The 18,931-nt window shown below is 26.0% G+C and overlaps 3 protein-coding genes and 1 long non-coding RNA gene across 4 annotated transcripts; 1 reads left to right on the forward strand and 3 right to left on the reverse strand.

Moving 5' to 3' along the window:
• Window positions 1-378: 378 nt before the first annotated feature.
• On the reverse strand, window positions 379-1,949 carry LOC128957424 (ATP-binding cassette sub-family C member 3-like). The gene is made up of 2 exons (XM_054303180.1): window positions 1,416-1,949; window positions 379-1,011 (listed from the first exon to the last, which is right to left on the reverse strand). Exons 1-2 carry the CDS (start codon window positions 1,833-1,835, stop codon window positions 379-381), a joined length of 1,053 nt encoding a protein of 350 aa, XP_054159155.1. The 5' UTR covers window positions 1,836-1,949.
• Window positions 1,950-2,048: 99 nt separating this feature from the next.
• On the reverse strand, window positions 2,049-2,537 carry LOC128958022 (uncharacterized). Its single transcript, XR_008484551.1, has 3 exons — window positions 2,474-2,537; window positions 2,141-2,255; window positions 2,049-2,074 (listed from the first exon to the last, which is right to left on the reverse strand). It is a non-coding gene; the product is annotated as an uncharacterized LOC128958022 (long non-coding RNA).
• A 99-nt stretch (window positions 2,538-2,636) lies between these two features.
• On the reverse strand, window positions 2,637-4,190 carry LOC128957425 (ATP-binding cassette sub-family C member 2-like). The gene is made up of 3 exons (XM_054303181.1): window positions 3,839-4,190; window positions 3,618-3,758; window positions 2,637-2,770 (listed from the first exon to the last, which is right to left on the reverse strand). Exons 1-3 carry the CDS (start codon window positions 4,188-4,190, stop codon window positions 2,637-2,639), a joined length of 627 nt encoding a protein of 208 aa, XP_054159156.1.
• Window positions 4,191-10,026: 5,836 nt separating this feature from the next.
• On the forward strand, window positions 10,027-14,503 carry LOC128957426 (cytochrome P450 3A11-like; the record flags this gene model as incomplete). Its single annotated transcript, XM_054303183.1, has 7 exons — window positions 10,027-10,079; window positions 10,793-11,024; window positions 11,515-11,760; window positions 12,555-13,002; window positions 13,361-13,536; window positions 13,676-14,077; window positions 14,420-14,503. Coding segments are annotated over 7 exons (1,641 nt in total), but the record flags the coding sequence as incomplete, so codon positions are not given.
• Between the last annotated feature and the right edge of the window lie 4,428 nt (window positions 14,504-18,931).

An 18,931-nucleotide genomic window follows, 5' to 3' on the forward strand; every position in this document is an offset into this window, starting at 1 on the left:
TGTTTATTGAATTTAATATTTTTAAACATCACTATTATTTATTATATTTGTATCGGATATTTGATACAATACTGTACAATATATATATATGCAAAATGATTTTAATTGATAATAATGTATTTTACTTTAGATTTTTAGCTTAATTAAATTTTTAAATATACAGTAGTACAAAAATTAATTAAACTAAAATTTAAAGTAAAACACATTATTAGTAATTAAAATTATTTTTGCATATATATATATTAAAGTATAGAGCATTGATAATACAAAATATTTTTTTTATAATAAATTAATTTTATCTAAAAATAGTTGAATATAATGTGTAGTAATTAAAACAATAATTAAAATTAAAAAATTATTATTATTATTATAACTAAATCAAATAATACCGGCATCCGTGGCCAGTGAATAAAAAATTGACGATTTGTTTGCCAGCAAAACATCGGGTTCGGCAAACTCGGCTACCCGTCCGTTGTTGAGTACTAATACCCGATTGGAGTCCATAATTGTATTGATTCGATGGGCAATCGTCAGGACAGTGGATGAGCTAAACTCTTGGCGTATGGTTTGCTGTATGAGTGAATCGGTTTCGACGTCGACGGCAGCCGTGGCCTCGTCGAGGATAAGCACACGTGTATTGCGTAACAGAGCCCGACCAAGACATATGAGCTGTCGTTGGCCAACACTTAGATTATCGCCCGATTCGGCTACCGGCCAGTCGAGTCCCCGATCGCCGGCGGCAACAAACTCTTTCAGATGCGACTGATCTAATACTGTCCACAAACGATCGTCGGTAAACTGGCCAAACGGATCCAAATTTGAACGAATTGTACCCGAATATAGTATCGGTTCCTGAGGTATGATTGTTAGCCGTGAACGCAGATCGTGTAGACCTAATCGTCCGATATCTATACCGTCGATGACTATCCGTCCCATTGCTGGCTCAATGAGCCTAAACAAGGCTAACGTTAGCGACGACTTTCCAGCACCGGTTCGGCCAACAATACCTATCTGTTAGCCAAACAAACAAAACAAAATCATAGATAAATTCATTTTAATATTTAATATATTATACTATAGTTTCTATTATTATTATTTTAATAAATTTATTTAAGTAATAATAGTAATACTTTAAGTAAAATTTTATTTATTTATTTAGCTAATTAACTATAATTTATTATTATTTTGTTGTATTTTATATAACTGTTTATTTTTTTAAAGAAAAAACTTACAAAAATCTATTTTTGTTAAATAATTTTTAATTACTTATATGTTTTTTGTTTGTGATTAAACGGTAGCTAAAAAAAACTTTATATTATTTATTTTTCTAAACTTTATATTATTTATATCATATATCATATCATATCATATATATAAAGCTTTTATAAATATTTTTTTTTTTAAATCAGTCAAACCTTTTCGCCCGGTTTAATATCGACATCAATGTCATTGAGAACCAAATCCAATCCAACCATATATCTGGTACCGTAACTCTCAAACCTAACGGCTCCCCTGTCGGGCCAGTTATCAGGTAACGGGTGGTCATCCGTATCATCACATCGATGCCAATCGGATTCAGTTTCCAGTCTACAGTATTCATCTAAACGCTCGACTGAAACCATATTGTTTTCTAACTGAGCAAACGTTTTGATAAACAATCCCAAATAGACTGTCAAAGCCATTGCATAGGATAAGGATAGTCCTATGTCGCCACCGGTTAGCCTACCCTTACCCAGTACGGCAAACAGGGCGGCAAAAAATAGTAGACAATTGCTCAGCGATGTCAACCAAATTTGTAGCCAACTGTTTGCTACGACATTAGGATAGAGACACATCTGATTGATGTCTACTAGTCTATCGGATTCCCGTATAAACCGATCGGTACAGCCGTAGGCCCTGATGCTGGACACACCGGCCAATGTTTGGCCAAAATTGGAGTATATTGGCGATCGGGTGGTCGACTCTAAACTGTATAACAATTATTTTGTTTGTTGTTATATACAGTATATATAATAATAATTATATATATATTATAATACCGTTTTAGTTGTCGTGAAGTTTTAATGTAAATAAACTATTTTTTAAAATAAAAGTTAAACAATTTTTTTTAGATAAATTTAAAAAATAATAATAATCTAACCTGGACTATATAGTAAATAACAGCTACCAGTGCCAGTGGTGCCAAAAACAATGGTGTCTTTATCGATATGGTTATTATCATACCAATCAATTGTAATAAAGTATCTGTAGTTAAACTTTTTTATAATAATTAAATAATTAATTAATTAAAATTAGTTATTTTTATGTCTATATAGATATAGATATATAAAAAAGGATAACTTATTATTTGTTTAAACAAAAATTATTTAAAACACATAATATCATACATAAAAGAAATAATTAATAAACATAAAAATAAAATATATATTTTTGTAAAAATTTTTAATAATAATAAATAATAATTCATAATTACTTGATAGTAAAAAATAGCGATCGATCCAATACATCGGTATCGCTACCAAAACGGTTCATCAAACGGCCAATTGGTGTCCTATCAAAGTAGTTCATCGGTGCGTGCATTACACTCGTCAACAATTGCCGATGTAGTCGGGTTGAGGCCCGTCGGATACCGTAGACTAGAAACAAACGGCTGGCCAATGATGTAATAATATTACCGCCAATGAATGAGCTAAAAATGGCCAAATAATAGTAGTGGGTAGAGATTCCTGAGCCCGATGATGATGATGATGATGGTTGGCTAATATGGTTGCTATATATGGACAACCAAAACGATGATCCATACACTAAGGCATTGTAAGCGATTAGTGTCGATAGGAAACCCAGTGAACAATACGGTCCAAAATATTTAGCATATTTCATATATAACTGAGATTTTATTATTATTTTTAATTTTTTTTAATATAAATAAATAAATATATAAATAATTTTTATTATATTATAAAATTAAAATATTGTATATATTTTTATATATAATTTTATTTAGTGTCATTGCTTTTACATTATTTGTATGAAATTTTATTTATATATTTTTTATAATTATATACAGTATACTGTACTCTCTCTCTCTCTCTCTCTCTCTATATATATATATATATATATATATAAATGTACCGGTATATATAGTACAGTATATACACTGTATACTATACAGTATATAATTTTATTAAAATTTATTTTTAAAAAATATAACTAAAATTTCATATAAATTATGTAAAAGCAATAACACTAAATAAAATTATGTATATTTATATATATGTAAATATACTGTAAATATATATATATAAATTAAATAATTAATCTAGATATTATAATTGTTATGTATTGGGTACATACATTAAATTTAACTTGGCCAATTTCTACCGTTTCCTCATTAGTCAATGTTTTTGGTTTATTTTTGTCGGGTTTTAATACAATAGTATCAATTGAATCAATATTATTACTATTATTATTATTATCACTATTATTATTATCATCACTATTACTATTATCTGGATTTTTATCACTACTACTATCAGCTAAATATTGTTGTATTAAATCGGAAAAATAATTATCATTTTCTAATAGATAATCATAAGTACCGATACTATTAATTATACCGTCTTTTAGTACAACAATCAGATCGACATCGGGTAATACAAACAATTGATTTGTTATCAATAAACGGGTTTTATTGCCGATAATACCGGTTCTCGAGTCGAGTACTTTTCTAGCAATATGTTTGCCCACATGACTGTCCACTTAAATAAAAAAAAATAAAACAAAATTTTAATTGATTTAAATGATATATAAATATATATATATATTATTAACTAAATACCGGCAGACAATGGATCGTCGAGTAGGTATAGATCGGCACCTGAATAGACAGCTCGGGCTAAACTGACTCTTTGTTTTTGACCACCGCTCAGATTAACACCTTTTTCGCCGATCACTGTCTCATCACTATCGGACAGCTGTAGTAAGTCCTGCCTGAGTGCACACGTGTCCAGAACCCGATCGTACAGTTCCCGGACCATTGGTCTACCAAACAGTATATTATCTTTGACCGTACTGTTCAGGATCCAGGCCTGTTGCGGAACATAGCCGACAGTAATACCCGATCTAATGTTGACCCTACCATTAACACCATCACTACCTACCAGATCCATATCGCCAAACAGGGCCGACATTAGTGAACTTTTACCCGATCCGACACTGCCTACTATAGCCACAAATTGGCCGTCAATTACTTTGAGATTAATATTTTGTAAAATTGGTTTTGTATTAATTGAATCCGATTCCCAATTAAACGATGCATTTTCAACATTAATTATATAATTATTGTTTGATATATTGTTTTCATTGATATAATTCAATTGTTCATCACTATTGAGAAATTGTTGAATACGTTTGAATGATACGTAAATCTGAAATTATTATTATTATTATTATTATTATTATTATTATTATTATTGAAATATTGGTATTCAAAAAAATAATTTTTTTTGTAATTAAATACATAAATAATATTTGTTTTTAAATATTACTATTATCCTGAAACAAATTAAACTATTTTAAACAAAATAATTACTAAACTGATTATTAATTAGATTAGTAATTAACAAATAAAATAATAATAAAATAAAAAAAATATAACTTAAAATTATAGTGTAATACCAATGTAATTGCATTGAACGCTGTTGGCAAGGTAAACATTATCTCCTTGATCAAATTGAATAATGCTAGCGATACAAATATTTTCGATGCATCTATTTGATGGTCACCCTGGTTTTGGTTGATGGCCACATACGTACAATACGTAATCAATTGGGCAATAAATGGACTGGTTAAACTTAATACAATATAACCGGTAATCGATTGGCCAAATGTAACAAATTTTTTCAACTCTTTAGTCCTAATTTTTTCAACTAAACCCATAAACGCCTCCTCCCAGGCATACAACTGGAGGTGTATTTAAAAAAAAATTTATTGAAAAAATAAATAAATAAAATATAAATTATTATAAAAAATAATTAGAATATATATAGGCGTTGTTCACATATTACGTTCGCTCTTTTTAAGAAATCTAGACCCCCTCCCTCCCCTATGTTCGCAATTTTAATTTTAAATATAAAAATAATAATTTAAAAAATTACGTTCGTATGTCCCTAACCGCTACCCCCCCCCACATCACAAGAAATAAAATATCTAAATGCGAACGTTCTTAAAGTCTCTACCCCTTCCCTCCCCCCTCGTTCGCAAAAGTTCGGGGGGGGGGGGGGGGGGGGGGGGGGGGGGGGGGGGGGGGGGGGGGGGGGGGGGGGGGGGGGGGGGGGGGGGGGGGGGGGGGGGGGGGGGGGGGGGGGGGGGGGGGGGGGGGGGGGGGGGGGGGGGGGGGGGGGGGGGGGGGGGGGGGGGGGGGGGGGGGGGGGGGGGGGGGGGGGGGGGGGGGGGGGGGGGGGGGGGGGGGGGGGGGGGGGGGGGGGGGGGGGGGGGGGGGGGGGGGGGGGGGGGGGGGGGGGGGGGGGGGGGGGGGGGGGGGGGGGGGGGGGGGGGGGGGGGGGGGGGGGGGGGGGGGGGGGGGGGGGGGGGGGGCTTTGGCTAACCCCCCACCATCCCCTCAAGTGCGAGCGTAATATGTGAACCACGCCATATTAAATTTTAAATACTTTTAAAACTTTAATTCCGTTAAGTATTTCGTTCATCAAGTTTTGACGTTTGTCTTTGATTGACATCAATTGATTAGTCAATAGTACAGTATATAAACCGATTAAAACATTGATGATAATCGTTATAAACAAATAGGACAGACCGGCAAATGCGGCCAAACCTAACTGTAGGTATAGAAGATAGACGGCTAGTATTAGTTGAACCGGATTTGATATTATTGTAATCAGATTAGCGGATTGTTCTACAAATATAATATTGATATATGAAAAAAAATTAAAATTACTATAAGATTCAATAGAAACTAAAAACTATAACCAAAAAAATTACAATAAGAGAGAGAAAGAGAGAGAGAGAGAGAGAGAGAGAGAGAGAGAGAGAAATTTTTTTATACATAAACTTCAACTAATAAAATATGAAGTGTAACCGGGAATCGAACCCACAGTTTCATGAGAACTTATACACAAACATATAAACTGTATAAACTAATACTACATTTATTATGATATTTTATATATAAATTACCGCTAATTCGTTGGCAATCAATGGCCATAATGTTGACTATTTCGCCGGTAGGTGTGCGCCGTTTTGAGCCATTGCTCAACACTAGCGACTTGCGATAGACGGCTGATGTTAGACACGATTTAATACATAAACCTAATTGAAATAAACAAAACAAAAAATAAATTTTCAAAAAAAAATCTGAAATTTTCATTATTATTATTATTATTATTATTATTATTATTATTATTATTATTATTATTATTATTTTACATGTAACACCAATATATTCGCTAGACATTGCCTGGACAATACTGGCAATAACATTGATGGCCAACAATAGTACTGTATAGACATAGCCGTGCCATTGGGGAGCACCGGGATCTTCAATAAACTTAATCATTAAGCTGTAAATAATAGAAGGAAAAAAATTTAATATTTGCATAAAATGAAAATACATATAATGTTTATATACGGTATATCATTGAGAAAAACTACTTTTTTAATAAGTCTAATATATTAATATATATGAAAAAAACAATTAAATTAAATTGAATAAAAATTTTAAATTAAAAATATATTTTTTTTTTTAAAAACAGGGGGAAAACATACTTTAAAATAATAGGCGATACCATTTGCAAACAATATGATAGTATACAAAATAGTAGTGACCAAACAATTTTTGGCAAATAAAGTTTAGTAATAATGGCAAACAAATTTCTATTATTAACTTTATTATTATTATTAATATTATTATCACTATTGTTAATGTTTTTTATGTGTTTAGCCGATGATGATGATGATGATGATAATGCCGGTGACCATTGTTTCAAAAAACGCCTATAGTTATATAGGGTACTGTCCTCCCGGCGCAGTGCCCATAGATCGTCAAATACCAGTGACTTGTTTAGCCAACCTTTTATTAGTAGCCAATTAACCCATTGGTAGGTTATGCGCGATGCATAGGATGCACCCGATTTGGGACAAACAGTGTGTCGTTGTTTGGTACATATGTCGGGATCAATAGTGTCGGTAGTGTCGGTATTATTAGTATTGTTTTGCGGCAATTGGTCGGCAATTGTACAATAGATTAATAGACAGACAGTTAGCCCAAAATTAATACAATAGAGTATGAATTCATAGTTTTCTAGTAAATTATTAGTGGCATTGATAGCCAGTGATAGACCACCTAAAACAGTGTCCAGTAATAGGTATAACCAAATCCAGCCACTGGTAGTTATGCCGGATAATCGTTGAATGATAAACACTAAACAAAGAGCTAGTCTTGTTATGGTTTGTATGGCGACGGCTATGATGTAGGCATTTGAGGGACTGTCCGACCATTGATATTTGCGGCACAAACTCAACGCTAGCATTGCCAGTAGGATACCGGTGCTGGCAATGGCTATACATAGCCGACTGGTATTATATAAGTTCCATTTGATGATTACTAAATGTTTACTGATTATTAGAAAATAGTTGTACAACAGGTACGGTATGTATAGCCAAATGAACAGACAGGGAATCCAAACGAACCATGTGTTTAGCATACATGAGCTCAATGTTGGTCTGGTAGTAAACCATACAATTTGTTTATCCTATTTTTTTTAAAAAAATAAATATATATAATAAATGTAGCATACTAGCTTAATTAGTTATTTAAAAAAAAAGTTTTATTTTACTATTTTATTATTATTATTTTATACTTACCAATAGTTTATCATTACATATATTTTCAAACATTTTTTTGTTGGAAATTACAAAAATAAATACAAATTTGTTAAAAATAAATTTTATTTTTAATAAAAATATATTTCATTATTATCTTAATATCTTGATAATATTATATTTACAGTAAATCGAAATAATAATATTATTTTTACAGTAAGTAAAAATAATATTATTATTAATAAAATTTGAATTTTATTACAATGAAAAAGCATAATATCTGGAAAGAGTCTTAAACAGCGGCGGCGGCGGCGGCGATGACTACGCAATTAATTGCAATTATCTGCTAAACAATATGTTGGATTTATAAATTGATCAAGGGCAATAGTTGTAGATATTTTTAAACAAAATAAGATTGCTATTGGTCATTTTATAAAAAGAAAATTAATTGTATGATTTTGCCAAATAAATTGCAGTCAACTATCAATTTTTTTACCAATTTTTTAAAAAAAGTCGACTATATTATCTGGACAAACATAAAATTATTTATTTTTTTTAAATATGACCAATTACAATCTTATTTAGTTTAAAATTATAACTACAAATTTTCTATTGGTCACTATTAAAAAATCTAATGTATTGTTTGCAATTTTTAATTAATAACTTCATCATCGCCGCCGCCGCCGCCGCCGCCGCCGCTGTTTAAGACTCTCTCTCTAATATCTAAAACTTTTTAATGACATTGATTTATAATAGCAATTAATTGAAATTACTGTTACTTCTATAATAGAAAAATAATATTTAATATAATATAGTATTGTAAAAATAATTTATCTTTTAATATAAACATATAATTTTTTTGTATTATCCTGAAAATAACAAATTAAAATATAACTTAATATTTTTTCTAATATTTATAATATAATATATATATATATATATACAATAAGCATGCGTGAAAAATCTACAAATAAAATTTATGTAAAGTTTTTTAAAACAATAAATGTTTTTTTTAAAAATAAATATTTATACAACATACAATAATTAATTTACATTGAAATCGTAATTATTTTTTGTTTTTTTGAAAAATTATTTAATTATTTATTAAATAATAATGCTATACTAAAAAATATCAATTATAAATAATATTTTAAAATAAAACTACAACAACAACAAAATAAGTTAACATAACTATTATATTATATAAATTAGATTTTATATAAAATTTTCAATTACTTTAACTGTTATATCTTTTTAAATATTTTATTATTTAATAATTGTTTAGTGATTGTGATATAACACTATATTTTGTTTATTATTTTTTTTGTGCATAATTTTTTTTTTGGTAATTTTATATAACGAATAGCAATAAAAGTTTTTATATTATATATTAAAATGTTTTTATTAGTATTTTATTAGTATTTTATTTATGTCTTATAAATTCAATTATTTTATGATTATTTATTAACTATTTATAAGTTAGTTGACATCAAGTTATGCAATTGTAAGGCACTGTATATACAATATATATATATTTAAAAAGTATTTTATTATTGAATTTTCAACTAAAATATTACTTTAAAAAAATGTTTACTTAAAAAAATAAATGTATATATCACTTAATGTTATCCTATATGTATTTATTTGCATAAAATTTTCCAGTAGTAAAAATTTTTGAGATACTAATTTATACAACAACAAAAAAATCTCTAAAATATATTGTTAGTAATATTTTTTTTAATTGACATACAGTATACTTACTTTAATTTATTTTATTTTTTATTTTTTTGAAAAACCAAATAATCATCACAATTATTAGTCAAATAACAACTATGAAGTAATGTAAGCTTTTATGTTATAGCTATTTAATTAATAAAAATATAATATTGACAATGCACATTTTTTTATTTAATAATTTAATATAATAAATTTAATTTGTTTTTTTAATAAAATATTTATATTAAAACTTTTTTCTTGTAGTAAACTTAAAATTTTATTTTATATATTGAATATATAAATTGAAAAACAACATTTTATATTGAATTTTTTAAATATATATTGTATTTAAATATATCATTAGTTAATTGTTGTTTGTTTATATATATATTTAAATATTTTATATATTATAGTTTAATTATTTTGTATAAATTTTGTTGTTAAAAAAATATGTTACAATTTCTATATAATTTTGTATCAAATCCGTTAACAATTGTTATAATATGCAGTTTGTATGCAATTTACAGGTTAGTTAAAAAACAAAAAAAGTAAAGTTAAAAAGTTAAAAATCTTAATATTTTAATAAGTTTATTTTTTTATGTTTTTTTTAATATTATATATTTATTTTTACCTAATTTATTTTTAGTGTTATATATAATATTATTGTATTAGTTGTTAATTAATAAATTGATCATAGTCATTATTTATTACATTAACAACTAATACACAGTTATACAATTACTGTATATAATATAATATAATAAAAACATATAAATTGCAATATTTTATCAAATAAGTTAAATTGAGTTTTTTTAAATAAATAAAATTTATATATTAATATATTATAATTATTAAGTGTTAAAATCCAATAGAAATGTTTTAGTTTTTACAAATATTTTTGTATATAATTTTAATAACTGTTTAATTATTATTTATATTAATTAGTAATTTTGCAATTTAAATTTTTTTTAAATGCAATATAAATTCATTATTAAATTGATTAATATAGTATAGTTTGTATGTTAAATTTTTTTAAAAATCTATTTTAATTTTAACTGTAATTATTAATTTTACAAAAAAATTATGTTACAATTCATATATACTATTTATTATATATATATATATATATACTACTAGTATATATATATTTGTATACAATTTACAGGTTTTTTATAAATATAATTATTATTACATATTTTATTTATTTCGATATTTTTGGTTTTATTTTATTAACTCACAGATACTATGTCTCAAAATATACGTATTGGGAGAGACAGGGAGTCCGGTCAGCGCCGTTCGGTTATTGGCCCCGACTGTATAAACCATGGTTTAAAGTGGAACAGGAAATGTACGGCCGGTACGGCAAATGTTTCGGTGTCTATGAATCTACCCGTCCTGTACTATATCTGTCCGATCCGGACCTGATTCGCAATGTTTTAGTCAAAGATTTTCATAATTTTACTAATAGACGGGTAAATAATTAATAAATAAACTTATTTTTTATTTTATTAGAAAATAATTTTATTTAAGTTAATTAAAAAATATATTATTATTTTGTTATTTATTGCATGCATTTTTTTTAAAAAAAATATATATAAATTACATTTATTTACGAGTATAATTGAGTGAAAAATAATAATATAATATAATTATTATTTTTTTATTCACAACAAAAAACTATTCATTTATATTATTATATTTATAATAAATCCTAATTTAATTAATTTTTAGTATTTAATATAATGACTATAAAAATATAGATATTCAGCAACAAAAAAAACAATAGTTAATTAGTAAATATGATATAGTTAAGTATATTTTATTTATTTAATTTATTTAATTTAAGAAAATAATTAATCAAAAGTAATTTATTAAAAAAAATTTTATAATTTTTTTTTTCGAATATATTTTTAATATATATATTAATAATTTTATTATTATTATTATTATTATTATTTGTAGGACATATCGACCGGTTTATTAATGGACAAAATGTTACCGAATTTGAAAAATGAAAACTGGAAACGTGTCCGTACGGTCATAACGCCTACGTTTACATTGGGAAAGTTACGCAAAATGTTGCCACTGATTGGCGACTGTCTGAAAACATTGGACCATAATTTAGATATCGCTAGCAAAACATCCAGTGCTGATGGCTATGACATGAAACGGCTATTTTGTTCATACGTTATGGAAGTCATACTACAGGTAATTGTACTGTTGTTGTTGTTGTTGTTGACAGGTTTTTACGAAAATAAATGCCTGCCCCCTGGCAATACCCAAATAGATGTCATAAATGCCTGGTATTTTTAGGCATCTATTGTTTATGCCTGTCATTTTAAAAACCCTGTTTATGACATCCAATCCAATAATTACTTTGAATTTTTTTTAGTGATTAAATAGTAATATTTTTTTTAATAGATTTTTTATTGTTTATTTAAAAAAAATCAATTAAGTGTTATTGTTGTAAAACTTGCATATAATAAGTAGTAGTAGTAGTAGTAGTAGTAGTAGTAGTAGTAGTAGTAGTAGTAGTAGTAGTAGTAGTAGTAGTAGTAGTAGTAGTAGTAGTAGTAGTAGTAGTAGTAGTAGTAGTAGTAGTAGTAGTAGTAGTAGTAGTAGTAGTAGTAGTAGTAGTAGTAGTAGTAGTAGTAGTAGTAGTAGTAGTAGTAGTAGTAGTAGTAGTAGTAGTAGTAGTAGTAGTAGTAGTAGTAGTAGTAGTAGTAGTAGTAGTAGTAGTAGTAGTAGTAGTAGTAGTAGTAGTAGTAGTAGTAGTAGTAGTAGTAGTAGTAGTAGTAGTAGTAGTAGTAGTAGTAGTAGTAGTAGTAGTAGTAGTAGTAGTAGTAGTAGTAGTAGTAGTAGTAATGTGTTTTTTCCTTTTAAAAAAAATTATTTTTAAAAATAACAAACATAATCTAGCTACTTTAGTTTTAGTTTATCTATTGTAATTTTTATTTTATGTATTATTAATTATTATTATTATTATTGTTATTCATACATAGGTAGCTTTTGGCATTAAAGTCGACGCCTTGATGGACGCCGACAATCCAATTATAATCAATGCCTGCAAACTGTTAAGCCATGAATTTGGTCCCATGTTATACATACTGATGTTTGTCCCCCGATTGGCCCACTATTTGAAACTATCGGTTTTCGATGTCCAAGTCATACAATTTTTTCACGAACTATCCCTTAAAGCTATAGACGATAGACGAAAATTGTTGGCCAAAAATCCCGATACAAAACGTGTAGACTTATTGCAGCTAATGTTAGACTGTTTCGATGAAAGTAATGTTAGAAGTAGTAGTAGTAGTAGTAGTGATGGACCCGAGTTCGCGACCGCTGATAGTAATGATGATAATAAAGACGCGGAAAAATATAGAGAGTATAGTAGTAGTAGTGGTAATGATAATAATAATAATAATAACCAAACGGATAGTTTTAAAAAATGTTTGTATTATTTATTCAAACAACAAAAAACTTAATTATTATTATATATATTTAGTAATTATTATATATATTTTTTATTATTAATTATTATATATTTTTTATAAATAATTATTATATATTTTTTATTAATAATTATTATATATGTTTTATTATTAATTATTATATATTATATATTATATATTATATATTATATATTATATATTATATATTATATATTATATATTATATATTATATATTATATATTATATATTATATATTTTATTATTATTAATTATTATATCATTTTTTATTATTAATTATTATTATTTATTTTTTTTGTACTAATTATTAAATATTTTTTTATTTGAAATTAAACAGATCTGACAAACGATGAACTAATAGCTTCGTGTGTTGTGTTTTTTGTGGCCGGTTTTGAAAATATCATAACAGTCTTATCAAATATAACACATTTGTTGGCCTCAAATCCCGATTGTCAACAACGACTGTACGATGAAGTGGCCAACTATTTCATGGGCGAACATCACCAATCGGACGTACGGTTTTTTTTGCTGGTTATATATATATAATAAATATAGTGTCTAAAAAAGCTATATAAGCGCACTATTTTTGTATATCTGTTTTTTATATTTATATTATAATATATGTTATCTATGATAATATTTTTTTTTAAAGGAATCGGTAGACGATTACGAAACACTACAATCACTAAAATATTTGGACGGAGTTGTTAAGGAAACACTACGTTTGTATCCAAACACAATAGCAGTGGAACGGGAGGCTAATGAAGATTATGAGTTGGGCGGAGGAGGACCCGACACCACTGGTATAACCATTAAAAAAGGTCAACTAATACACATTCAATCCTATTCAATGCATCACGATTCGGACAACTATCCCGATCCCGAACGGTTTAGACCCGAAAGATTCTTACCCGAAAACCAGACACACCATCCCTATGCTTATCTGCCGTTTGGTGGCGGACCCCGAAAATGTATTGGTTTTAAATTGGCCGAGATGATTATCAAAAAGGCACTGGTCAATGCTGTACATAAATTTAGTTTTCATGATACAGGGGTAGGTGTAGCTGACATACACATACACATACACATACACATACACATACACATACACATACACATACACATACACATACACATACACATACACATACACATACACATACACATACACATACACATACACATACACACACACACACACATACACATACACATACACATACACATACACATACACATACACATACACATACACATACACATACACATACACATACACATACACATACACATACACATACACATACACATACACATACACATACACATACACATACACATACACATAATAACTTATATTTTGATATTTAATATTTGTTTTTTATTTGTTTATCAGAAACCCCTAGAGTTTCACAAATATCAAGTATTTGGTATAATGACACCGAAAGATGTTTTTGTTAGGGTTGAGAAACGCCAGTAAAATAACTAAAATTATCTAAACTATTGCAAAAATATAATTATTAATTATTGCATTTTAATAGTAACAGATTTAAATTTAATTTTATATAAAATAATAATAATTTTAATATAACATACAGTAGTAAAACAATATTTAATATTGTATTAAAAACATTATCAAAATTATAAAATAATTTCATTATAAAAGTATTAATTTAAAAAAAAAATAATTATATGTAATAAAATATAATTAATAAATTATCTTAAAATAAAGTAAATCTCCCCAAATGTATTGCAGATATTTTTAAATATATTAAATAGTTTTATAATTAAAAAATAATAAATAAAAAGTTATATTATAATCAAGATATATTATTAACAACTATTATTGATTGCCGATTAAAAATTCAATAATAAATTTATTGATAATATTGTAACTTAATTATACATAAATAAAAAATTATTTACTAATAAAATATATATATGTTTATTTTAATTTATAAATTATTGTAAACTATTATTATTTCACTATTTATTTATAACAAAACTATTTTAGGTTTAATTCTATTCAAGAAAAAAGTTATACCTCAAAAAAAACAGGTCACACCTATTTTGTGACTGATTTTTTTATTTCAATATTTTAAGAGTTAAAATATATTAAAAGTTTATTATATATTGATTTTCTATTAGTTTCACTAAATAATAGAATAATTGATTTTAAATTATATAATCTAAATTTATTTACTAATTAATAAAAATATATTGTTTATAATTTATTTATATATATATATATATATATATATATATATATATATATATATATATATATATATATATTTATTTATTTATTTATTTATTTATTTAAATATATATATATACAGTATATATATAAAGTTATATTTTATTTATTTATAAAACAATTTAGTTTTTATTTAGTTATTGCTTATTATTAGAAGCTATTACACGTAAAGTGTGATAATAGTAACGCAATTCAGTAATAGTATTGTCGGCCAAAAATTGTTTCCACGCGTTAGGGTTGGCCACCGATGCCGTCCCCGTACTGTCCGACGGAGGGCTAAAGTGGGCGTCAAATACAGTGTCCCACAAATGTTCGGCCTTTTCTTCATCAAACTGTTTTCGATCCTTGAAATTGATTGAAAAATCTCCAACAATTACTGGCATAAAATCTATGATAATTTTTATAAAAAAATAATATAAATAATGATTTTAATTAAAATAAATTAATTTATGTTATTATTATAATAACAAACACTAGAAACTAACCGATAATCTGTTTGCGAGTCATTATTAACATTAATTTAATTAAAATATTAATAAATAACAAAAACGTTTGCCATTTGAAAGGACTTATAAAATAGTATAATATATATATCGGTTCCTCCATTTTGGATAACCAATTGAGCTGAAAGACAAACCGGACAGTTATGAAAAATTATTATTATTATTATATATATATATATTTATTTTGTATACGACTGGTTGTTATTAGTGTTTATTTTATAATATAAAATATATAAAATATAAAAAAAATTTTATAATAATTATAATAAAAAAAAATATTAAAGTTTTATTCATTTATAAAGTAATATAATTATATACTGTATATTTTTTTTAATAATCTATTAATTTAAAAACAAAACAAAAAACAAAATTATTATAAACATTATTATATTATAACTATTATAAAAAAAGAAAAAAGTTTTATTATATTTATTTTCAATTAATTTACAGTAAATAATAGTATCATATAATTGATTATTGAAATTATCTAATCTAAACTAATTTACTATTTTAATAAAAAAATAAATATTCTTTATAATTTATATATAAATACTGTAAATATTAATTATTATTTATTTATAGTTTAGTTTAGTTAATGCTTATTATTATAAGCTATTACTCGTAAAGTGTGATAATAGTAACGCAATTCAGTAATAGTATTGTCGGCCAAAAATTTTTTCCACGCGTTAGGGTTGGCCACCGATGCCGTCCCCGTACTGTCCGACGGAGGGCTAAAGTGGGCGTCAAATACAGTGTCCCACAAATGTTCGGCCTTTTCTTCATCAAACTGTTTTCGATCCTTGAAATTGATTGAAAAATCTCCAACAATTACTGGCATAAAATCTATGATAATTTATATAAAAAAAAATAATATAAATAATAATTTTAATTAAAATTTATGTTATTATTATTATAACAAACACTAGAAACTAACCGATAATCTGTTTGCGAGTCATTAAATAATTTTTAGCAAATAAATTGAATTGTTTTATAACAAATCCGTTAACTATTAAACTCTGTTTCCAATTATTCATCTGTTTGTCAATCGATGGATACCACAGTTGTTGTTGTAGTTGTTTATCAACTCTACTATTGTTATTATCGACAAGTTTTCTGTTCAAATCAGCTGTAATAACAATATTTGCATAAAACAGTCCACCGCTGGTCAACAACTTTGACAATATATCCATTACCTGACACTTATCGGGTATAAAGTGTAACATAAAACTAGTGAACAGTAGATCCACTTTGGACTCCAATTGTCTGATCCGTGGACTCAACTCAAGCCACGAAACAGTCATGTCTTGCAATGCATACTCAATGGTAGTGTCGTCTGCATTGTTAGCCATAGCGTGTGTTAACATTTCCGGTACGACATCGATGGCCACCACTTGTTTGTGCTGTACGTGTTTGGACAGCATTCGGGTAACTCTGCCGTCACCGAAGCCCAGGTCAACAATCAGATTGTATGAACTAATATAAAATAAATTATTATTTTTTATTTTCTCTCTCTTTCTTTCTCTCTTTATATTTAAAAACAAATTTAATACTTATTTTCTTTATTAATCAATTCAAACGCCTCTAATAGATAATCATCCACTTTATAGGTCAATGTAACGTAATCTTCGGGTTTTATTTGATTCATTGTTTTTCGTTGTTGTTGTTGTAAAATATAAATTTTTATTTTAAAAAAAAATTTAAGATTATATAAGATTAAAATATTTTAGAATAAAATTATAATTTCAAATTTATAATGAAATAATTTATAATTAAAAAAATTATTATAATAAATATTATAATTTTTATTATAAAAATCACTTAAAATAATTTTAATAAAAAGAAATATTTTAGTAATATTTATTTTTTTATATATATTCAACTTTTATACATTTCATATTTTTTTTAATTGGCAATGAAAATATTTAATTATTATTTTTTAAGTTTGTGCGTGTTCATATTTTATTTAATAAATAATAGATTAAATTATAAAAATTTTTAGGAAAATTTTAATGTATAATAATTAAACTATGAATTTGTTAAAAAAATAATATTAATTAATTCTGTTTAGTTTGACGTAAACTATTAATTATATTTAACTATAAAAATATTTATTATTAATTAGACATTATTATACATTTTAAATATTTAATGATTTTAGTAAAAAATACATGAATTTAACTATTTAACTAAATAATGAAATATTTTTTTTAATCTTATAATATATATTATAATTTTTATTATAAAAATCACTTAAAATAATTTTAATAAAAAGAAATATTTTAGTAATATTTATTTTTTTTATATATTAAACTTTTATACATTTCATAAATTTTTTTTAATTAGTAATGAAAATATTTAATTATTATTTTTTAAGTTTGTGCGTGCTCATATTTTGTTATAATAAATAATAGATTAGATTATAGAGAATTTTTAGGAAAATTTTAATGATATTTAAAAACAATATAATAAATTAAACTATTGATATGTAAACAAAATTATTAATTAATTCACTTTAGTTTGACGTAAACTATTAATTATATTTACTATAAAAATATTTATTTATTTTTTAAAAATCTACAAATAATATAATAATAATTCAAAATTTAAAGATTTTATTAATTAATTTAATTAATTTTTTTTCAATTATTCTAATTATCTAATTAAGTAAAGCAATATTATATATATATATATATATTATTTAGTTGTATGCTATATATTAGATAAAATAAGTTAGAATACAATATAAACCAGTTGAGAATGCTAGAAAGCATTTCCATACGAATTCCTTGAATTGGATTTTATTAATTTATTATTACTAATAGTAAGAATTGACAATATGAATATTAAAAAATTTTATTTTAAATTATTAATCAATAAAAATTTACAAATATAAATAATTTATTATATACTATATTTACTTAATTCAAAAAATACAACATTTAATAAAATATATATAATCAATTGGATATGTCAATGAAATCAAAATCAATATTTTGACAATTATTACAAATAAAATTTTCAGGTATTACTGAAAGAGTTATATCTAAACATTTTTGATGATACTTTTCACCGCAATTTATGCATTGAATCATATTATTATCTTCTGTTTGACCGCATTGACAATGTAATGATTTTACTACTTGTGATA

The sequence above is a fragment of the Oppia nitens genome, unplaced genomic scaffold (genome assembly GCF_028296485.1).
Source record: "Oppia nitens isolate AA-2021 unplaced genomic scaffold, nextdenovo-longstitch-racon4-pilon3 scaffold3_pilon_pilon_pilon, whole genome shotgun sequence".
Taxonomy (NCBI): domain Eukaryota; kingdom Metazoa; phylum Arthropoda; class Arachnida; order Sarcoptiformes; family Oppiidae; genus Oppia; species Oppia nitens.

Excerpts from the sequence above, each read along its gene's own strand:
- LOC128957424 (XM_054303180.1), bottom strand. The coding sequence starts at position 1,835 with ATGTGTCTCTATCCTAATGTCGTAGCAAACAGTTGGCTACAAATTTGG. Across the intron at positions 1,012-1,415 it reads ATATTAAACCGGGCGAAAAG|ATAGGTATTGTTGGCCGAAC; the intron begins GTTTGACTGATT and ends TTTGGCTAACAG.
- LOC128957425 (XM_054303181.1), bottom strand. The coding sequence starts at position 4,190 with ATGTCGGCCCTGTTTGGCGATATGGATCTGGTAGGTAGTGATGGTGTT. Across the intron at positions 3,759-3,838 it reads CGACGATCCATTGTCTGCCG|TGGACAGTCATGTGGGCAAA; the intron begins GTATTTAGTTAA and ends TTTTTATTTAAG. Across the intron at positions 2,771-3,617 it reads GATTGTTGTACTAAAAGACG|CAACCATATTAGCCAACCAT; the intron begins GTATAATTAATA and ends GTCCATATATAG.